Raw genomic sequence first — 20,792 nt, 5'->3', positions numbered from 1 at the left:
ATGGTCAGTTTTCCATCCACTAATACCCCCAAGTCCTTCTCCTCAGGGCTGCTCTCAATCCACTCCTCGCCCAGCCTGTGTTTGTGCTTGGGATTGCCCTGACCCATGTTCAGGACCTTGCACTTGGCCTTGTTGAACTCCATGAGGTCAGCATGGTCCCACCTCTCCAGCCTGTCCAGGTCCCTCTGGATGGCACATCCCTTCCCTCCAGTGTGTCAGTCGCACCACACAGCTCAGTGTCATCAGCAAACTGCTGAGGGTGCTTCGATCCCACTGTCAGCAAAGATGTTAAACAGTGCCGGTCCCAACACCCACCCCTGAGGAATGGCACTGGTCACTGCTCTCCACTTGGACAAAGAGTTGTGGTCAATGGCTCTATGAGTGCAACCATCCAGACAATTCCTTATTCATCAAGTGGTCCATCCATCAAACTCACGTATCTCCAGTTTAGAGACAAGGATGTTATGTAGGACAGTGTCAAATGTCAGTCTGTGTGATATGTGCATGACAGCTTTGCTGTCATTTGCATGAGGTTTGATGATGTGGATCAGAAACAAAGAGGAGGTCAAACAACTGTATTTTAATTTACAGCTGGTATTACTGCATCCAGTACTTACATTAACTAGAAAGCTTTTGGGGTAGTGTGATCCGGAACCGTGGCCTGGGGCTTGTAGGAACTACCCGGACTGTTGTGGCCATCCCACCCTGGGGGAATCCGTGTGGGCGGCACTCATAAACATCACTGGTTAACACAGGTGGAATATCATGTTAAGGATCTAACCATTTCTGTACATTGATGTAACTTTAATAGTATGTGTCAAGGCTGGAATGGATTCTAGAAATAAGGCTGTGAAACGGCTTGAATCTGGACTACTCCCCTCAGCTCAAAGACCAGATAAAGTATTGGAGAAGGGCACATGTTTTGGAGGCTGGTCTGCAACTGTGTCTGAGGGCTGGGTGAATGGGAACAGAGCAGGAGTTGCTTTTGCTGCTATGTCAGCAGTCCTGTCTAGCTCAGCTCTTCAGTAATGGGCTTGAAAGACTTTTCTGGGTGACTGTGAAGTAAATTTGGGAGTTTCAGTGTCACTTCAGGGCATAAAAAGCCTCAGTGGAGTTGCTGTTAGCTAGTACTTTGGTCAGGCTCAGAGGACCCTGAAGTTCTCCCTTCTTTGGTAAGGGTGGTGCTTACCAGAATGGAGTGTCTGGTGTGTTTGCATGCACCTTGTCTTGCTATTTCATTTGCAGGTTTAAAGAAGACCTCTTCTCCCAGGCTTTTAAGTGTAAATCTGATTGAAAGTCAAAACAGAGCTTCACCCTTTTTTCTGAACTTGTCCTTAAAAAATGAGCCTGTAATTTTATGTAAAAAATAGTTTCTGGAGCACAAGGGAGAGAGAAATAATGGTTCTTGACTTGCATTATTTTATTTTACTCTATCTCTGTCCTCAATTAAACAGCTGAAAATCCCACTGAACCCACACTGGGCTGGTTTCTGACAGCATTCATGCATTTCTGTGCTTGTGTGTCTGCTGGAGCAGGAATTGTGTCTTTAGTATCCAGGATGATACAGGATTTTGTTGCTCATGAGGTTGCACTGTCAGATGCTACTACAGGTTCAAAAATATTATAAAGGATTTCCATTGGGGGTGGTGGGAAAGAGTTCCTATTATTATACTTTCATTTCTTTTTAAAACAACACATCTTGCTGAGCTTACCATTGTTCCTTTCCCCATTTTTCAAACCCTTGTTACTGTGGTGTAAGTTGTTTTTGGCGTCAGAATCATTTGTTGTGCTTTTGAAAATACCCATCTGTGTGTCACAGAAAAGGACAGTAAAACTTGCTACCTCAGCAGCCTGCAATGGAAACAGTGCTTAAGGCTCCTGAGGAGGTGGATGGTCCCCAGGGTTGATGCTAGAAGGTGTATGTGTGTGGGAAGTAAGACAACAAAGGATATTTGCTCTCACAGGCAGGAGAAGAGTCTCTGTTTCTGTTAATATTTCAATATCATGGGAAACTTCTTCAAGGCCACCGGTATCTTCCCCTCCAGTTACCATGGCAAAAATCTCTATCTCCAGTTCCACCTGCAAGCCTGCTGCCACCTAGGAGAGATAGGAGATTACTCACAGGTCTGGTGCATGTTCCATACATAGTCCCTTCCAGTAAATGAAAGGCTTAGTGGCCATCACACGTGATTGTGTGGCCAGTTACCTAGTATTTGTTTCACTAGAAAGGTCTGTACAAAACAGTGTCTCTTTACATTACAGTCTGAAAGAAAACTGCCAAGTGTTTGCATTTTTTTGCCTTAAATTTCCTTTTAGGTTCCAGAGGGAATAAGGGGAATTGGGACAGCTGGGGGAGAATCATAGAGAGGTCTATGCCCCAAGCCAGTCACTGTTTAAGAGGCACTTGGACAATGCCCTTGGTAACATGGTTTAACTTTGGTCAGCCCTGAATTGGTCAGGCAGTTGGACTAGATGATTGTTGTAGGTCCCTTCCAACTGAAATAGTCCATTCTCTTCTACTCTAAAAAGAATATAGAGGTATGGAGAAAAGGAAGATACAAAAAGGATGGAATTGTGGAGAGAAAGAATTTAAGTTATTCTAGCCATCTGTCTGGACTCCTGAGGCCTTTGACACCATCTCCCCAGCATCCTCCTCTCTAAATTGGAGAGATATGGATTTGATGGGTGGACTCTGGATTACTATAGCAGTTGGTTAGATGGTCACATCCAGAGGGTAGTGGTCAACGGCTCAGTCTCCAGATGAAGACTGGTGACAAGTGGCCCCTGACCCCTCAGCGGTCTGTACTGGGACTAGTGCTGTTTAATATCTTCATCAATGACACAGACAGTGGGACTGAGCACACCCTCAGCACATCTGCTGATGACACCAAGCTGAGTGGTGCTGTTGACACGCCTGAGGGATGGGATGTGCCATCCAGAGGAACCTGGACAGGCTGGAGAGGTGGGACCATGTGAACATCATAAGGTTCAAGAAGGCCAAGTGCAAGGTCCTGCACATGGGTCAAGGCAACCTCCAGTATCAATACAAGCTGAGGGATGAAGGGATTGAGAGCAGCCCTGTGGAGGAGGACCTGGGGGTACTGGTGGATGAAAATCCAGATATGAGCCAACAACATGCCCTCACAGCCCAGAAAGCCAACCGTATCCTGGGCTGCACAAAAAGCAGCATGGCCAGCAGGGCAAGGGAGGGGATTCTGCCCCTCTACTCTGCTCTGGTGAGACACAACCTCGAGTACTGTGTCCAGTTCTGGGATCCTCAGCACAGGGAAGACATGGACCTGATGGAGCAGGTCCAGAGGAGGCCACAAAAATGATCAGAGGGATGGAACACCTCTCCTGTGGAGAAAGGGAGTTCAGCCTGGAGAAGAGAAGGCTCCGGGGAGACCTTATTGCAGCCTTTCAGTACTTAAAGGGGGCTTATAAGAAAGATGGAACAAACTTTTTTAGTAGGGACTGTTGTGATAGGACAAGGAGTAACAGTTTTAAACTAAAAGAGAGTAGATTTAGGCTAGATATAAGAAATTCTTTAATGTGAGGGCAGTGAAACACTGGCACAGGTTGCCCAGAGAGATGGTAGATGTTTCCATCCCTGGAAACATTCCATGTCAGGTCAGACGGGGCTCTGAGCAACCTGATCTGGTTGAAGATGTCCCTGCTCGTTGCAGGGGGGTTGGACTAGATGGCCTTTAAAGGTCCCTTCCAACCCAAACTATTCTATGATTCTGTGATTTTAAGTACTGAGTTGTGGGTAGGGCTCTGGAGTAGGAGGTTTAACTTGCATTCTGACTCTGCCTCCTTGCAAAAGCCAGTGCTTTTTGATTCCATGTATGTAAAAACAGTGGCAAGGATATTGCTTGGTATTACCTGGATGCTGTGAGGATACTGGCCAGCATGATATTTATTCAGATACAGTGCAGAGGTGAAGAGAGAGACTGAATAAAAGCAGTAACTGTGAAAGCTTCCTACTTACTAGGGCGATTTCATGTGCTATGGTGCTTTGCTAGATAAAAGATGTAAGGTGGAGAATAGTTGCAAGCAGGAGAAGAAATGGTTGATGGAAGAGTTTACTAGGTTCAACTCTTGAAGGTATCAAGACAGGAGATAAAGTCTAGGCCTAAGACAGAGCAGATAGATACCCTGAAGGATGGGAAAACTCAGAGGTAGTGGTCAAGTATCCTGTTTACTTCAAAAAAAGCTCTCTTTAACCTCAGTGCTTGACCTGCTATTTTCCACTGAACTTAAATGTGTTTATCCCTCTGCATTCTGGTGCAGGCTCTGAGACTCAAAGCACGTGGGGTGCTTGGTTGAAGGCAGCAGAGGGACAGTGGAAGGCAGCATCACTTCAAATAATTTTAAACAAATCATGTACCCTGCCAGCTCTATTCCCAGGCAGCTGGTGTGAGAAAACCCCTAGATCACAGAATCATCTAGGTTAGAAAAGACCTTGAAGATCATCTAGTCCAACCATTAACCTCACACTGACTATTCTCAATGGCCTGAGGGCCAGCTAAGTCTAGCAAAACCCAAAAGATCTGTGTAACGTACAGGTCCTGGTGTGTACTTCACTCTCAGTCCTGTGTGTGGAGGTGATTGCTTCACCCGAAACCTGTCAGAAAGAGAAGAGAATCAGTTTTCCAGAAAATGTCTCAGGCAGGCAGAAGGCAGTGCTGGGAAGCATGCAAACAACAGCAGAATTTGTTAGCTCATCCTTCCTGTACAGCTTGGGCTACAGCGGGCTTCTCACCAAGGCTCAGGTTTCTAACAAAAAAACCCCAAAGGAGCAGATTAATGGGCCAAACAAAGTCTCTGAAGAGCTTGTTACACTGTCTGGTCCTTACAACAGACTATGAAAGATCAGCATTCTAAGCCCGCATACACAAAGGAAGCTGAAGGACAAACTATGTCTTCTTGGCAAACACCTGTGTGTTGCACACCCAGAAGTCCTTAATGATCTTTATTTCATGTGCTTTGATATGATTCTATTGCAGAAGGGATGATACTGGTATAAATTTTGTGTAAACTGTCTTTAATTTCACAGTACCCACTGAGGCAGTACGTCCACTTCTTCATTTCTGATTGTTTCACATCTGTGCAGTCCTTCTGTGCCCACAACTTTCCCTGTTAAAATCTCTAAAGATCATTAGAGCAGGTATGACCTCTACTTTTGCAAGGCTCTGGACTTTATTCTGTGGTTTTCATTTCCACCTGAAGAACAGTTACCAGCATGCACATGCACCAGAAGCTGTTAAAGGAAAGGCAGGAGAAGAGGCATTCCTAGGATACGGAAAGCTCTGGCAGACTTACAAACAGGCTCTCAGAATTACCGTGCTTTCTCTGGAGTGCTGACTGTTATGAGAAACCGGGCTTGATTTTTGTCAGGATGTCCAACAAGTTCAGGCTATTGCATGGATAGTTTGGAAGGTGCATAGTTAACTACTGCCCCTGTCATGGAAAAAGTTTTGGCTTCAGCATGAGGCAGACAGGGCTCAGAATTGCCCACCCTTGGCCCTACTCCTGCCCTCAGCATTTTCTGATGTCATTCAGCAGCCAGACACGTAGTTTTCTTCTCAAAAGGCTTAAAAGATAAGTTGGATTTATCAGAATCATGGTGGTATTTTCCTTGACTGTCTACATATAGTGCCCTGACATGAAAAATAAAATAAAATGTAATGTGCAGATCTTCAGCTCTAGGATGTTGGTCTGTGATCTGCTGATTTATCATGGCATGTGCCGTGACACTTAAACGTGCATTAAAGTAAAAAATGTTTCTTGGAGGCTGTATCCAACTAGTCTGATTAAAAAAAAAGTAATCTGCCATCCATCCTGGTGGAAGAAGCTGTACAGTAGTCTCTCAGCTAGTCTTGAATAGATTGCTAAAGCATCTAGTTGGCTGAGTACTCGCAAGAGATAATGATGATCCCAGCAGGGTAAGTCTCCTATGAGGTCCTCTTTTGATGATAATTAGTTACCCAAGGAAGAAGAACAATAAATGTTTATTTCACTCCAGCACTATGGTAGTGTCACATACTGTTCATAAGCAAGAACCTGTTGGTAAAGAGGATGTCTCAAACTCAAGTGGGTTGCCCTCGGCCGGGGGCGGGAGGGCCCAGCAAGCTCTGCAGAGATGGGGCAGTGGGCCATTTCTCTCCTTCTCCCTCCTGGTGTTTGCCAGAGACAGAACTTGCTTCACTGTGCAGGTAACAGCCAGAGAAAACAAGAACTTTCTGAAACAGCCTATTGGGCAGGCATAAAAAAGACTATATAAAGGCAATACCCCACTTGTGTCTTTGTTGACCTGCCACCTATGGACCATGCTGGCTACTCTGTGACAACATGGGATCCAAGGGTGGTGATTTTTGTATCCCCTCCTCTTCTCTTTCCTCTTTCTACTCTCTCTCTCTCTTACACATATTTATGTGCATAAGTTTTGTAGGAGTTGAACTGCGATCGGTTGGTCATTGATGGGTCTCATTGCCAAAGCACCTTTATTTATTCTCAGAAGGGTTATCAGTTTATTGTTGCCAAACTGTCTCCATTCACTTAGTAAAGTGGTCAGTTAATGAAGTCACCAGCACAGTTTTTCCTCTGAATCATCGTGGTGACTCAGCCTGCCCTGCAGCTCTGCCGAGCAGAGACTGGCTCTTCCACCAGCATGCAGGCTCTGGGGAATTCAAAAGATTCACCCCCCTCATAACCCACCATGTGGGACCAGACAGGTACCGTAGTAAAGGGATGCTGTGACTGCTGAGATAGTGTCACTGTGACACCTCTTTCCACTCTCTTAAAGAGGACATCAAACTGTAGGTCACCTGCATCCAGAAAAGTTAAGTTTGGCAGGTGCTTACTCATGTGAAGAATGCTCTGAAGAAACAGGATCCAGAAGCTGCAGCATGTCAGGGCCATGAGACTTGCACACTCAAGCCCAAGAATGTTTCATGCCCTCATTACTGTTTTCCTTAAACCAGTGCTAATGTTGCAGGAAAAAACAAAGACTATTTATCACCAGTGCTGAGAAGAAGAACCAGCTTTTGAATGGATGACCAGCATGATAGTAGTACGTTTATTTCCATGCATTCAGTTAGCCTCCCTCTCCTGGGATCTGTGGGTCTAGCAGAAAAAGGGTCCATATAATAACAGGAGTGGTCCAAGCCTGGCTTACTCTTAAGTTTCTGAAAGAACTGTATGTAACTGACCATTAGGACAAATGGATGAGGTTGGCCTAAATAGCAACTTTCAGTAAATATACTAACAACCTCTCCAGCTGCAGGAGGTAATGGAGAATAGCTGGGAGTGAGAGGCTGACATTGGAAAACTTCAGTGGAAATTGCTATCTTAGAGCACAGGAATTTAAAAAGCTTGGTTTTTTGGCTCCTGAGGCTTTTGAGCCATGTGAAATGAAAGCTTCCTACTGAGTACTGCAATTCTTGAAACCATCTGGAGGGATTATAACCATTCAAATGAAGCTTTTTTAAAGAGACAAACCTTAAGTGAAAGCCCAGAAGCTGTAAGGACTTAAGAGACTGTGTTGCAGGCTCTCCTCTAAGCTAAAAAGCAAGATATATATAGCACTGCTAAGGCAAGTGCAGTTGAGCAAACTGAGTGGGAGGAATATGTTTTTCCCTCTTTTTTGTCACATTTATGGCACCTGAGAGGACAATGGTCATAAGCACACCTGCCTGAATAATGCTAAAGTAAAACCACTGGAACTGTGCTGGTGCGGGACTGACTGAATGAATGTATATGCAGTCACTCAACAGGGGAATTCTAAGTAGAGAAGAGCAATCACAAGCATTTTCTTACTGTATTTATATATTCTTTAAACCAGAGCTGAGTAAATATGATAATTCCCTGGGATTTGTCATGCAGGGCACAAGACAATCTGCTGGACTGCAGACCTAGAAATGGATTTACTTGTCCACACCCCACTGGAAGGCAGTGCAATGCTATTTTGTCCCACGCACTGACAGGGGTAACAGTAAGGGAAATGCACAAATAAATGCTTTATTTCGTCCTCGACCTCTCCTTGTTCCCAGTGTCATCACTGGAGCTGGTTCTCAGTGCAGCTAAAGACATGTGTCTGCCTGAATACAGCTGCATTTCCCAAAGCCAAATGTAGTGCTGGTTACTGTGAAAGACTTTGTTCCTTGAAGGGAAGAGCTTCAATAAAAAACAGTCAATCATCTGCAATGGGCCAGGACTATGCATACAGGACCTGCTATTTCTTACTGCTTTCTATTTTCCTAGTAACACTAATATACAAATAATGTTGAAGTATTTCTAATGTCATCTCCTCTCCTCTATGCAAGTCATTATCAAATGACTCCACATATAAAAATACCATTTGTTATCAAAGTTAAGCAGATCAGAAAGTTGACAATTAACAAGCAGTGCATGTTTGGACAGGTAAAAACCAAGGTACTAAAAATTCAAACTAACCTTGAGAAGTTCACGCCAACATTCTTAAGGATCACAGTGGTTGCATAGGTACAGCCTTCCTTTAGGACTCCGAGTGTCACTCTGGTTGGAATGAGATGGAAGCCACTAAGATGCTGTCTTGCTGTTGCAAGAGAAGATGTGTTGACCTTTCCTGCAGCAGGATCTTCTGTCTTTGCAAACAGAATTAAAATATTAGACGACAGAGAAAGCTGGTGGCCATCAAGTTAAGTTCAGAGTTACTTAACCTACATTTTACCTCTGTCCACTCATCCTGAAGAATTACAAAAAGGCATCCTAATTTGAGAAAAACCTGAAGAGGCACTTTGAATGTTGTCTGCAAATTTATAATGGTCTTAATTTTCAGACATTTTTAAGCCATTAAGATGTCCCAGGGGAGCGGGGGAAGCTTGTCTCTTTTCTATATCAGCGCCTTTATACGGGTGCTTGGTGCAGAACTATGTTTTTGGCATATGAGTTTGTCCTAGCAGCTGAGAGGAAAGGTACTTTTAGAATTGCCATTAAACTTATACATAAATTGCAACCACTATGTTTCAGTAAACAGATTCAAAATACTTTCCAGTATTACTCCGGAGTGAAGATTTTATGCAAAAGAGATGATTGAGAGGATATTAATATTAATAACAAATATATTGTTTTACCTTTTTATTTGGTATGGAGTTTGGTTTTCTCCCTTGAAGGGATGATGGTAATTTCACTTTCTCTTTCCTTGGCTGTCCTGCAGCATTCACCAGCAGACTCTGAACTTTACATTGAAAGGGTGTCTCTTGTGATCTTGCAGCATTGCTTAGGTCTGGAAAGGAAAGATTTCCAAAAGCATGAAAAACTAAGCATCATATTCACCCTAATCCTAAAGTTCTTGATCAGATAAGATTTTTATTTTCTGTAAAAGCATTTGATTAGCACAAGGACAGAAGAATTGGTCTCATTTTTATTTAAGAGGTCAAGAAATGCATTAAGAAACCCCCTAATAGTAGCAAGTAATTAAAATATAACTAATAAGTTGTACTGTAATTATTAGAACTAATTAGTTGGAAGCATCTCAGTGGAAACTTGCAATGAAGATATAAATACCTGTGAAAGTGATTAAAAACAGAAGAGGGGGTACAAAACCCCAAGCACTAAAATCAAACTTGAGGACATTACTGTTCCAAAGGCAAAGGCATGCCTGCACAGCACAACCACCAGTTGTGCAGAAATACCCAGGCTGGTCAACTCAAATCTATGTGTTCATTTAACAACAAATTCCAGCCCAGGCCCCAAAGCAGTACAGCTCTGCCACCACAACCCACTAGGAAGCCCTGTCTCTGAGCATGATTTGTTGTCTTGAATGCAACAATTCATTTGTATGGATGACGTGTATGCTTCTGACTCTGGGGTTGAGATGATCTTAGCTATCTTTTCATCTTTGAACTGTGCTCTACTGCGTAATGGAGATATACTGAGCACAGGGATGGGCAGACCAACTCAGATCTAAATACAACTTCTTTTGCTTGATGGCCTAAGGATCATGTAATTTGTTGTGAAGTCTGATAATCTCTGAAGGGAAAACACAAGACAATTATGGTGGCTGTCTTCTCACCACAGGTCAATCTCTAGATCAGCATTTTGTATGGAAGAGAATGGTTTTTACTCAGTTTGGACTGCAGGCACTGTCTAGCTGGAAAGCTAAGTCTGGTCAGTTAGTCATTGTGAGGAGGCAGAAATGTTGAAAATAGCATCTTCTCTAGATTCCCCTCTTAATTCCAAACAACAGAACTGCAGGTGGCAGAGAGGGGCTTCCCATCTACACAGCAAATGCCCAGATCTTATAAAAAAAAAAGCTAAGCATGGACATGATGGAAAAAACACTAGCATTTCTTTTTCTTGCCTAAAGATAAGCGACATTTATGCTCTGATATTATAAGTTTCTGCAGTTTTGGCATCTCTCTCTCCACATACACCCTCCCCCCATTCCCCCCCCCCCCCCAAGCTGCTGTTCCATTTGTACCCACCCGGTGGCTCTGGAAGTACAGGTTAGTACATCTGCCCTGAGGTCTATGGATTATGCATAAATAACAGTGGAAATTTAGGAAGTTGGAAGGCAACAGCTCTTGCAGAGTCCCGTTACTAAGAAAGGGTATTGGTATTGTGGGAAGGAAAGGAGGGGAGAAGGGAAGCTCTAACTATGGGATGCAATGATAGATTTTGCAAGTACGCACTGCCAAAGCTCAGCTGGTGTGGCATTATGTGAGAACCAAAGGTTGGGGCTAATTAAAGCAGACTGGTGGCTCTCCAGTGGGTGATCATCCAGGGCTGTCACCACATGCAGATGCATAAATTAAGTGAAAACAGTAGACATAGCAAGGAAAACAAAACTGAACTGGGATGTTTAAAAGGCAAAGATCATGTAACCACAGCAAACTGTACTGGAGTCTTCTGTCACAGGCCTTAATGAGTAGGAAAAATCGGCTTGTGCAAATTTTTTTAGTAGAGAAATTACTTATTGGCTTTGTCTGCAGTTCTGCCATCTCCATTGTCCCCATGTTGCTACAGCAGTCTCCTAGGGTGAAGGAGAGAATCTCTCCCATTAGTTTTATACCTCTCTCCCTTTCTTCCAGTCTTGCACTCAGGTGTATTCAGAATGCTGAACAGAGATAAGTGGTTTTAAATTTCTATTGTAAATATTTTGCAAAAAGTTATAAGAAGATAGTTATTAACCTTCTCCGAACAACATTCTGGAAGGCAGCTTTACCTGTTGTGCTGCTGGAACCTTCATTTTGTTTGGAAGGAGCCTGCAGCAGAAGGCCAGATGGTGAGGAATCACTCATGGTATTGAGACATTCAGATGCTAAAGGAAAAATAACAGCATACTGTGACAAGTGGTTTTCATGATTGTTACCATTTTCATAAACATACGAAAAAAAAAAAATCACAAAGTCTTTAGCACTTTCATTTAGACAGTCTTTGAAAGCTATGTAGCCATGAGAGGCTAGGTAAATTTTGCATGCCACATTTTTACTCCACTGGGCAACAAAAATAAAAAATGTGTCTCCTGTGATCAGTCACTGTTTACTCTCCGGCTAACTGAGCAATAAGTCATAGAGGGCTAACGGACAATCCAACACAGGTCTTCTGGTGATTGCAAAATGAGGAAATATGGGAATTAGTGGGGTCTGATAAAGCCCCACAGAGGACGGCTTTCCTGATCTGATCCTTTGTTGTGTATAACTTTTAATTTCACTGTGTGATTTCAGTAACTTCTCAAGGCTGCTTTTCAAACAGAACTGAAGGATTCCTCTCAGTGCTGTAAAGCTCAAACCTAAGATGGTGGTTCACTCTTTCACTGCTTCCTGTCATCCAGTCACTACACTCTTCCTATATCCTTCAAATTATCTTTAGCCTGCACGTTTCCTCTTCCATATCGCTTTTGCCGCAGTCCTCAAGCAGCCCTTCTTACCACTGAATTTCAGAATTCCATCTCCCATATTTTTTTCCTACAATCATACTGGTCTTTTTCTAAACTTGGCCTTGTTGGTTCTTGCTCATCCACCCTTAACTACTGTTTATTTCATTTAAGTTTTTCTTGCACATTTTGCATCCATCCACCGCTCATTCATCCAAAGCTGATGGCGCTTTCACATTCAGTGATGTCTGCAAAGGCTCCTTTAAAACAATAAATATAGAAGTTTCATAGACCACATTTATATTAATGGATTTAATAGGAACATTCCCAGATACTGGAACATGCTAATCTATACTGTTAACTTGTTAAGAGCACTGGTATGACACTGACTGCGCAACTTAGCAGTCTCCCCAAAAATGCTCTTGGGTACACTAGTTTTGGCCAGGGAAAAGGCCATCTTGTTCTGGGAAACTGAATTTACACAGCCTACTCCATACTGGTGGATCTCAATGTCAGGGAGTGCTGCTGGGTACGTGTCATGTATCAGAATAGATATAGCCAGGTAGTTCCTGTGTCAAAATGATTGGGAATATGTGGGGTCAGAGAGTGTAATCTTAAATTTAACTGCAATATGAAATAAGATAACTGGATAAAACAATGAAGTAAGATACTAAAATGTTGCCAGACAGTAGATTACCTCTACTGGGTTTTTTGCTCATCTCTAGAGGGAAATTCCCACTTTCTTTTTTTTGAACTGGAGGAAGTTCCATAGACAGTGCTTCCACATCAGGAAACTACAGAAAAGTAAGAAAGAGGGCTTAGGTCTCCCAACTAAACATTTAGAAAAAATCCCAGCAGACAGCCCCAACCCTCCTGAAAAAAAAAAAAAAAAAAAAAAAAAAAATTGCAAAGGAAACCAATAACCAGAACCAAAGTGGTAATTATAAAATAGTTATACAGAAGTATACCTCAGATTCCAAAGTACATTTTTTAGTATGCTTTATGTACTTACATCACTTGTCAAGTGAGATTATGACAGGAAAGATCCCAAAGCCACCTTTAAATCAGGAGGGTTAGTTTTACTAATTCCCTTTCTAGTTAGCAGAAAGAGGTTTTTGAGGAGTAAGTGCAAAGACCTGAGGTTCAGCTCCTGCTCTGAATCAGAGTCTCTCCAGAGTTTATGTAAAGAATCCACAGTTTGTACTCTATACCATCTCCAAGATATGTTTCCTTTGACAAAGGCATGTAATTCCCAGTATTAATTCTACCATGACTACACTCTGTAATGGTTTCTTGAGATAAATTGAGGCTGGCATGTAAACCCACAACTGTCTTTGTGGGAGTATCGCAGAAACTACCTGGCCTAACACAAACTCATACAGTTTTCAGCTATTACATTACCTTTTTTAGGAAAAACTCCTTGCTGAATTCTGATTCAAAATATGGAGGGATTATTTTGTTTCTCATTGCCATTAAAGACTTCTTTTCTTCATCAAGTTTTTTCCTAAGTAAGTTTTGACATCATTGGTAAGGAAAACAAAGAAAAAAGCATTATAACTGAGTTCACTCTGGTTTTCAGTATTAAGTTTAAAACATTGAGGAATGGAATTAATAAAGGCAAGTGGTATTTTCTCCCCTGGTTAATCACATCAAGCGATATTCTTGTAATTGGCAATTTTCTCAGTGATAGATCAAGAACAGGCTGGTCCGGCACACACAGACAGTGTCCTCCTCAGATATGGAGGATATGATTTATGGAGGGGCTGGCCAAAATGCATATGGACAGTGGGTTGGCTACTAGGAAGAGCTCCTCCAGTTCTCTAAATCTCGTGGAATATGTCTGAGACTGCCAATAGCTTCTTTCCAACCTTCCAACAAACATTTAATCTGAGAACTGGTACTTCAGACGCACTGATAAAATTTGTAATACAAAACTAATCTAATTTCTTTATTTTATCGCAGAAAAACTTGATGGATACAGAAAAAGCTGTTCAAACTTCTGAAGGTAAGATTCACCAGAGTAAAGACCAGTGATATTTTCAGCTTGATTTAGTCCAGTTTTGCACTACTATAGTTACACTGACTTGCAGGGCTTAAGATCAGCTCTGAAATTATCATTCTTAATCATACTGAGAGTTTTGACACCGGCTTTAGAGCCAGAATTACACAATGTTCTTGGGTGCTGGCTACTCAGATATATGTATTTAAAGTCATTCTTTAAATAGTATGCAAACCAGTGTAAAATGCTATATTGAAATACAAATCTGAAATTGTAAGTTTTTTTAATCTTAGGCAAGTCAGAAATCAAGTAAGAAGCAGCACAGAAAAGAACTTAGTTTTCAATTTCTATTTAACCTTTCACAAAAATAAGAAAGAACAAACAAGTTTCTGATCATAATATTAGCTCACCACCATTTCAAGTTATTCTGTTTAATGTAAGAAATAGTGAATGACCTACATAGCTGTCACTATAATTATTTTAATTCCATTGTGAATGAAGGTATATTACTGATAACTTTCTCCATATTAATCCTAGCTCATGTTTCAGGTTTTCTATTTCAACATAAATGAAATACATATTTTTAATTCTTCAAACTTAAGCAGTCCTGCCCGATTACACTGCGGAATTTGACATTTTATCAGGTTCACAATGCCCTTTCCTCTAGAACTGAAAATGATAAAGGTTTTAATGCACAGTGCTTAAATTAGAAGTTTTTGTGTGGTACTAAAGAAATGTATAATGCAGCAATATAATTATGTTTCTCCACAGAATAAAAGTCTGTAAATTTCCTTTCCCAAAATAGTATTTTTCTTTCAGTTAATAGAGGCTTTGAGATCACTCCTATTTTTTTCAAATGCTTTTGTGAATTACCATATCTGCAGACTGAAATCCAGTGACTTTTGATTTATACCTGATCAGAAAATCTCATGAAAATTCATCTGATTATGAAATGTACATTTTCAGCAATAGAATTTTAGCAATATATGCTGTTTCAAGCATCTATATAGATTTTTTTCTTGATCTCATCAAAGAGCTTCACCATTTATCAGCAGGAGATAAAGCGCAGTTTTTTACAAATTTGGGGCCAGTGAAATCAAGGGGATTAAGAATTAAAATTGAAGTTCAGCCTTAAATACAACTTTCAGTGTTACAAAGATTTTTACATTTATATACATACACACATGCACACACATTTCCTCCTGTAAAAGCACTTCTGATCTGAAGAATATAGCACCTGCCTCAGAACTCCCATGAGAAATACTTTACAAACAGGAAACTGAGATACAGGTAATTCCAAACGTAGAACATTCAAATGTGGCAAAACAGGCCTTGCTTTAGTGCAGCATTGATTTTTAAGATGACCCTAATCTTAAAGTTCTTCTTAAAGATGAGTTTACCTACTGTCCACACGTTTTACCTCTTAAAATGTACTTAGAAATGCAGCTGCGTTTCCAAGTTGTAAACCATGACTGTATCCTGCCCTTTATAGTGTGCTCCACAATGAGGTGGGGAGGGAGAGAAGCCTCAACAATCAAGTGAGGAGGCAGTGGATGTGGTAGGCAAGCAAAGGGCCTGGGGTGATGTGAACAGAAGGGACTTCACAATCAACTAAACAGGGCTGAAGTGGGGTCACACCAAGCATATGCATGTAAATAAGGAAATGTGTATGGGATGGCACTGTGGGGAAAGCTTTCAGACCTTTTTTGGGCAATCAGCAGGGCTTGGTTCCTCTCTGAAATGTATGCTACTTTGTGCAGCACAGGTAACAAACAGGAAGAATTCTAAGTCTGTGTGCACTCTATGGGGTGATGACCTTCCTGCTATCCCAGAGAAGTGGATGGATAGCTCACACGAATGGAGTGTGTGTGGATAGGTACAAGCTCTTTAGAAGGGCAGGCCAAGAAGGTAAGGAGGGGAACTTGGCCTGTGCTTAAGAGTGCAGCTGGGAAGTGTGGAACTCTGCCTGGGGATGGGTGATGAGCCAGCTGAGAGGTTAGGATTAGCGGGCAGACCAACATGGATGACGTTGTTGTGAGTGTCTCTCTGCTACAGAACAGCTGATCAGGAAGAAGTAGTAGGTGTGGCTTTCTTCAGACAACTGGAAGAAGCCTCATGTTCACAGAAACGCAGAATCATCTTGGTTGAAAAAGACCTTGAAGGTCCTCCAGTCCAACCATTAACCTCACACTGACAGTTCCCAACTCCACCAGATCCCTCAGCACTGGATCAACCCGACTCTTCAACCCCTCCAGGGATGGGGACTCCCCCCCTGCCCTGGGCAGCCCATTCCAACGCCCAACAACCCCTTCTGCAAAGAAATACTTCCTAAGAGCCACTCTGACCCTGCCCTGGTGCAGCTTGAGGCCATTCCCTCTTGAACCAAGTAACAAGTGATAGGACAAGAACCTCATCCCCAGCTCTCTGCAACCTCCTTTTAGGTAGTTGTAGAGGGCAATGAGGTTCATAATACCTGGTCCTCATGGGGAACTTAAGCCACCCTGCCCACCAGTGTAAAGCAGCTCTGTGGAGAAGGACCTGGGAGTGCTGCTGGACACCACATTGAACATGAATCAACAGTGTGGCCTTGTGGAAAATACCACCATCAGAATCCTGGGCTGCGTGGGGAGGAATGATCTCAAGAGGTCCAGGGATGTGAATTTTTCCCTTCTGCTCAGCACTGGTGAAACTACATGTGGAGTACTGTGTCTGTTTCTGAGCCCTCTGATACACAGAAGGGCCACAAGATTTAGGGCTTGGAGGATATTTCATATGAGGAGAGGCTGAGAGAGCTGGGACAGTTTTGCCTTGAGATGCTTTGAAGCTGATAGATGTGATAGATATGTGTCTGGGGTTCTATTTGGAAAATCAGCTGGGATTTGTGGAATACCTGAATCTTAAACTAAAGCATCAGCATTTGAAAATATAAATTATTTTCCACACTGGTGGCAGAACCAGAAAACAGAATACAGAGCTTCAGGCTTCAGCCTTGTTTTGAATAGCATGTTAACAGTAGCACTGCTAGGTTTTGAAAAAAATGACACTCAAGCCATCCATTCAGCTTTTCTGTTGCAGAGAACACCCCATTATTTGCTAGCAAACCACTGGACCATTACCCACGACCTGGTGAAATCAGTAACAGTCTTTCCAAAAGCAGACTTAAGTAGGCTCATAAATAATTTTCTGTCCTACTAATACTATTACCTGTGCTCTTCTAGTCTGCTCTGCCACTTAGACACTGGTGTTACTCCTTCTGGGCTGAATAAACAGGAAAGAAAAATGTAGTGAAAATGAGAAAACTAGCATTATGTTCTATAAGTATCTTGTAAATAAATATTTTTGTAATGCTGGAAAGCAAATGCTCTTTATGAGAGTATGTTATGTTTGCACAAAATTGTTTGCTCATATCTGCGTTTTTATTATATTATTCAATCAAACAAACCCTCAAAATCCTTTTCCAACAAACTTTAAAGTACCTTTCAGATAAGGAAAGAGAGGCACAGAGGGACAAAATAATCATAGGAAAAGCTAGTAAAATGTGATATGTATCAGAGATCTAGGTCCTGGTCCTTAATGACAGTCACTAAAGCACACTGCCTTGCCTGTGTGCTTGGTTCCATCTCGTGTTATTTACATTTGCATCAGTTCTCACTAGTCTGTCCTACCTGAACCTCTGCTGTTGGTCCTCTCTTTGCACAGTGATTGTCTTCTCTGTGTGATACTGGTGCTGAGAAGCCACTGCCTGTTCATACAGCTCAGTTACGTGAGCTGCAAGGTAAAGAGTATTAATGAATGTGTATGTTCTACTAAGCACTGCTGAGTGTTATGAATAAAAACCATAAAAGGATATATTTTTAATGCATCTTTTTTGTCACTTGATGAAAACCTATCATTCTTTATTACTGTGAGAGAAAAGGCAGAATAACTTCATTCCAAAGTCAAGTTCAGAATGTTAACATATAGGAAATTAATTCAGTTCAATGTAGAAAGCACAAGAAGCAGATTGAGTTCATATCCCCACCTGTATTTCTTGAAATATCTTTTTGTTCTTTCAAGATACAAATCAAATACCTGTGAAGAGGAAAAGTTGCTGATGTTCAGACACTTTCTGACTACAGAACAGTGTTCCAGGTCTCTATCTCCAGCTGAAGAAAATAATGTGGGCTTTCAGGGACTTTTATTACTTTCAGCTTACTTAAGTTGTGCTTAATTGTGGCTGTGAAGCAGCCATAATCAACATTCTCATGGAAGGAACTACTACTTCAATATGTATAATGGAGAAAAGCCAATCTTTCCATATTTAAGATTGTGACCAGCTCTGGGGCTTTAATGAAGTGTTTTCTTGTTCTCTGACATCTTTTATAAAATGTGTTGTTCATGCCTTGAACCTAAACTGTGGGTCCAAAGAAAACAAATTTATTTTGCAAAACTTGAGTATTTGAGAGATATTTGACTATGGCAATATCTCCTAGTGTTTCAAGAATTATGTAATTGCAAACTTAAAATTTTGGTTTTTTGGTCAGCTTTTTCACTATAAAATATACTTTTATTTTTCTGCTTTTTCTGTTTTTACCTTCCCACTTTTTTCTTTCCCACTATCTTCTTCATTAATGTTATGTTAAAATTGCACCTCCACTTAAATCAGAAAACTGTGTAGCAAGCATTTCTTGCAACAGTTTCTATTTATTTTGCACAATATGCTTTTTTTAACAGTAGAAATACTCTTGACAAGGCAGGAAGGGCAGAAAAATAACACTAAAAGGCTAGCATCACTAGGGGATTGAATACTATGAAATTTTTCTTCTGGAAAAGGCTTATGGATTTTTAAAAGAAACAAACATCTTAATTTTTTTGTACATATTGAAAACACTAATAAATGTTAACAAATATCTTATAAAAACTTTGACATAAATTTATAAGGGAAAGCTAATACTCCATTCCATCTTTTCCCTTAGGCAAGGTTAACGTAAGCAAAACACATGATTGTTTGAGATCAGATTTTCAAGTGTAATAAATAACCAGGGTTTATCTAGTTGCTTTGAAAAAACTTGTACGGAAGTTGATACTTGTCATATTTCTTATACCTAAGAAAACTCAATGCATGTGGAAATGTGTGTCAAAATCCCAAATACACGTGCCTAAACACTGGAATTGGTTTTCAGAGGTACTGAACCATTGATACTAACAATGTCTAATCACCTGTGAAGATCATACAGAAGCTCATAGATAGCACATAGATGAATTCACCTTTATGTTCCCTCTTTAAAAATAATACTGCAGTACTTTAAAACTTACTATGATATTTTACAATTTTAGAAGACAGATACTCAATTTTTATTACCTCTGTCACTGAGATTTTCAGTTGACTTCTCCCAGTTAGGGAAGGACTGCAATGAAGAAGGAATAACTGTGATCACATGAGAAACAGACCTCACACAAACAGCATCTCGTTCAAAGGGTTCCCATCCTAAACAAGTGTTATCTTGTTGCCTGAAAATGTGACTACAAGAATGGAGGTATTTCACTGTGTTAGAAAACATGAGCTGGGAAAAAATGAAATGAAGTACGATTTCGCTGGTCTAAACAGGTATTAGTTTCCTTCTTGATGACCTACTTCACAGATGGCTTTTTATTTTATATGGTTGCTGCTTACTAAATCAGCTAAGCCAATTCATAATCAAACTCAAATCCTTCCGCAAAAGATTTGAACCAGATCTAAAACTCATGGTCACAGCAAGAAGTCAAATATTCAGAAATTTGTAGGAGCTCTCTTGTGGTTGGTTTACAGTAAAGTGTCTGAGGGGTAAGAGACTCTAAACTAAGCTGTTTCTTTTATTCTCATGCTGTCCCTGAAGCAGTTACCTGTAAACCAGAGTTCCTGTGACCAGGCAGTCTAGGTTGTAACAGAGCTGGGGAACGGTGGAGACTTGAGAGGAGTGTGACACCAATTCCTGAGTCACAGCAGATCCACAGTGAGACTCTACTGCTCAGGAAAGAGTTGTCCAATGTGAAATCTGGAAATGTGCTCATGGTAGATGGTACAATCAACAATAATTAGTCACTAGACAAGTTCATTTGAACTGAGCAGCATGTGAGATTCAGCACCTGGATCTCATCAGAGCAAATAAGTACCTGCCTAGAGGATAGAGGCAGATGGAGTTATGGATAGATCACTTCTCTATGTTCCTCTTTCCAGAAAAGTTTGAGTTCCTTCCATTTTTTTGTTTGTTTGTTTTTTGTTGATTTTTTTTTTTCTAGATATTTAGTCTCTTTTTAGACTTGTATGTCACTAGAAAGTACCGAGCAAAAATATATATATGAAAGCTTGTAATATCAAAAATTAGGCCTTAGTTTCAGCAAATGAAAATGCCAACTTGGCTAAAAAGTTCAGAGACAAATTCTAGAATTACATGGGGTTTTATTAAGCTTGTACAGGAGAAAAAAAAAAAAAAAGTAAAGTTATAGATCTACCCAGAAAGCTAGGAAAAGGAAATTAACGACATTTAAAACTGGAAAGATCTCATTCTTAATGTTTTGCAAGTTGCGACAAGGTTTAAAATTTAGAATCTGAAGCTAGGATGATGTTTGTTTCCTAGAATACATTCACTTTCGAAAGCTTGATAGATCATCCGGGAGTGAATATTTAAGCTAACATGTTTAGATTTTATTTCTCAAATGCCAGATCTTTTTAGTTCCGTATGTTTCAATTTACTATCTGCATGTTATTTGATTAAATGGAAATAAAAGTATTTCCTAAATGAGACTAAAAAGAAAACAGTGTTTAATAACTACTAAAAATCTAGTGTGTGAATTCGCATCATGCAAGGTACCCAATTTAAAGAAAGCTGTAGGAAACAAGTTAAAGAACTGAAATAGAGAAAACTGATCACTCTTTACATAAGATGTAAGTAGTCTTTCTCTCATTCATCCTAA

General features: G+C 40.8%; 1 protein-coding gene across 1 annotated transcript in view; it reads right to left on the bottom strand.

Annotated features, from left to right (window-relative positions):
* Positions 1 to 237: 237 nt before the first annotated feature.
* Positions 238 to 20,792, bottom strand: part of SPAG17 (sperm associated antigen 17) — a 116,463-nt gene continuing 95,908 nt past the window's right edge. Inside the window, exons 37-47 of the mRNA XM_074896797.1 lie at positions 19,201 to 19,246; positions 17,525 to 17,627; positions 17,064 to 17,117; positions 13,262 to 13,364; positions 12,558 to 12,654; positions 11,210 to 11,305; positions 9,117 to 9,268; positions 8,458 to 8,627; positions 4,567 to 4,627; positions 1,953 to 2,097; positions 238 to 755 (exon numbers count right to left, since the gene is read on the bottom strand). Of these exons, the coding sequence (XP_074752898.1) occupies positions 619 to 755; positions 1,953 to 2,097; positions 4,567 to 4,627; positions 8,458 to 8,627; positions 9,117 to 9,268; positions 11,210 to 11,305; positions 12,558 to 12,654; positions 13,262 to 13,364; positions 17,064 to 17,117; positions 17,525 to 17,627; positions 19,201 to 19,246 (1,164 nt within the window). The 3' untranslated portion in view covers positions 238 to 618. The remainder of the gene's footprint in view (positions 756 to 1,952; positions 2,098 to 4,566; positions 4,628 to 8,457; positions 8,628 to 9,116; positions 9,269 to 11,209; positions 11,306 to 12,557; positions 12,655 to 13,261; positions 13,365 to 17,063; positions 17,118 to 17,524; positions 17,628 to 19,200; positions 19,247 to 20,792) is intronic.

The sequence above is a fragment of the Athene noctua genome, chromosome 1 (assembly GCF_965140245.1).
Source record: "Athene noctua chromosome 1, bAthNoc1.hap1.1, whole genome shotgun sequence".
Taxonomy (NCBI): domain Eukaryota; kingdom Metazoa; phylum Chordata; class Aves; order Strigiformes; family Strigidae; genus Athene; species Athene noctua.
Note: the sequence above shows the minus strand (reverse complement) of the source record. Positions and strands in the feature narration are given on the sequence as shown.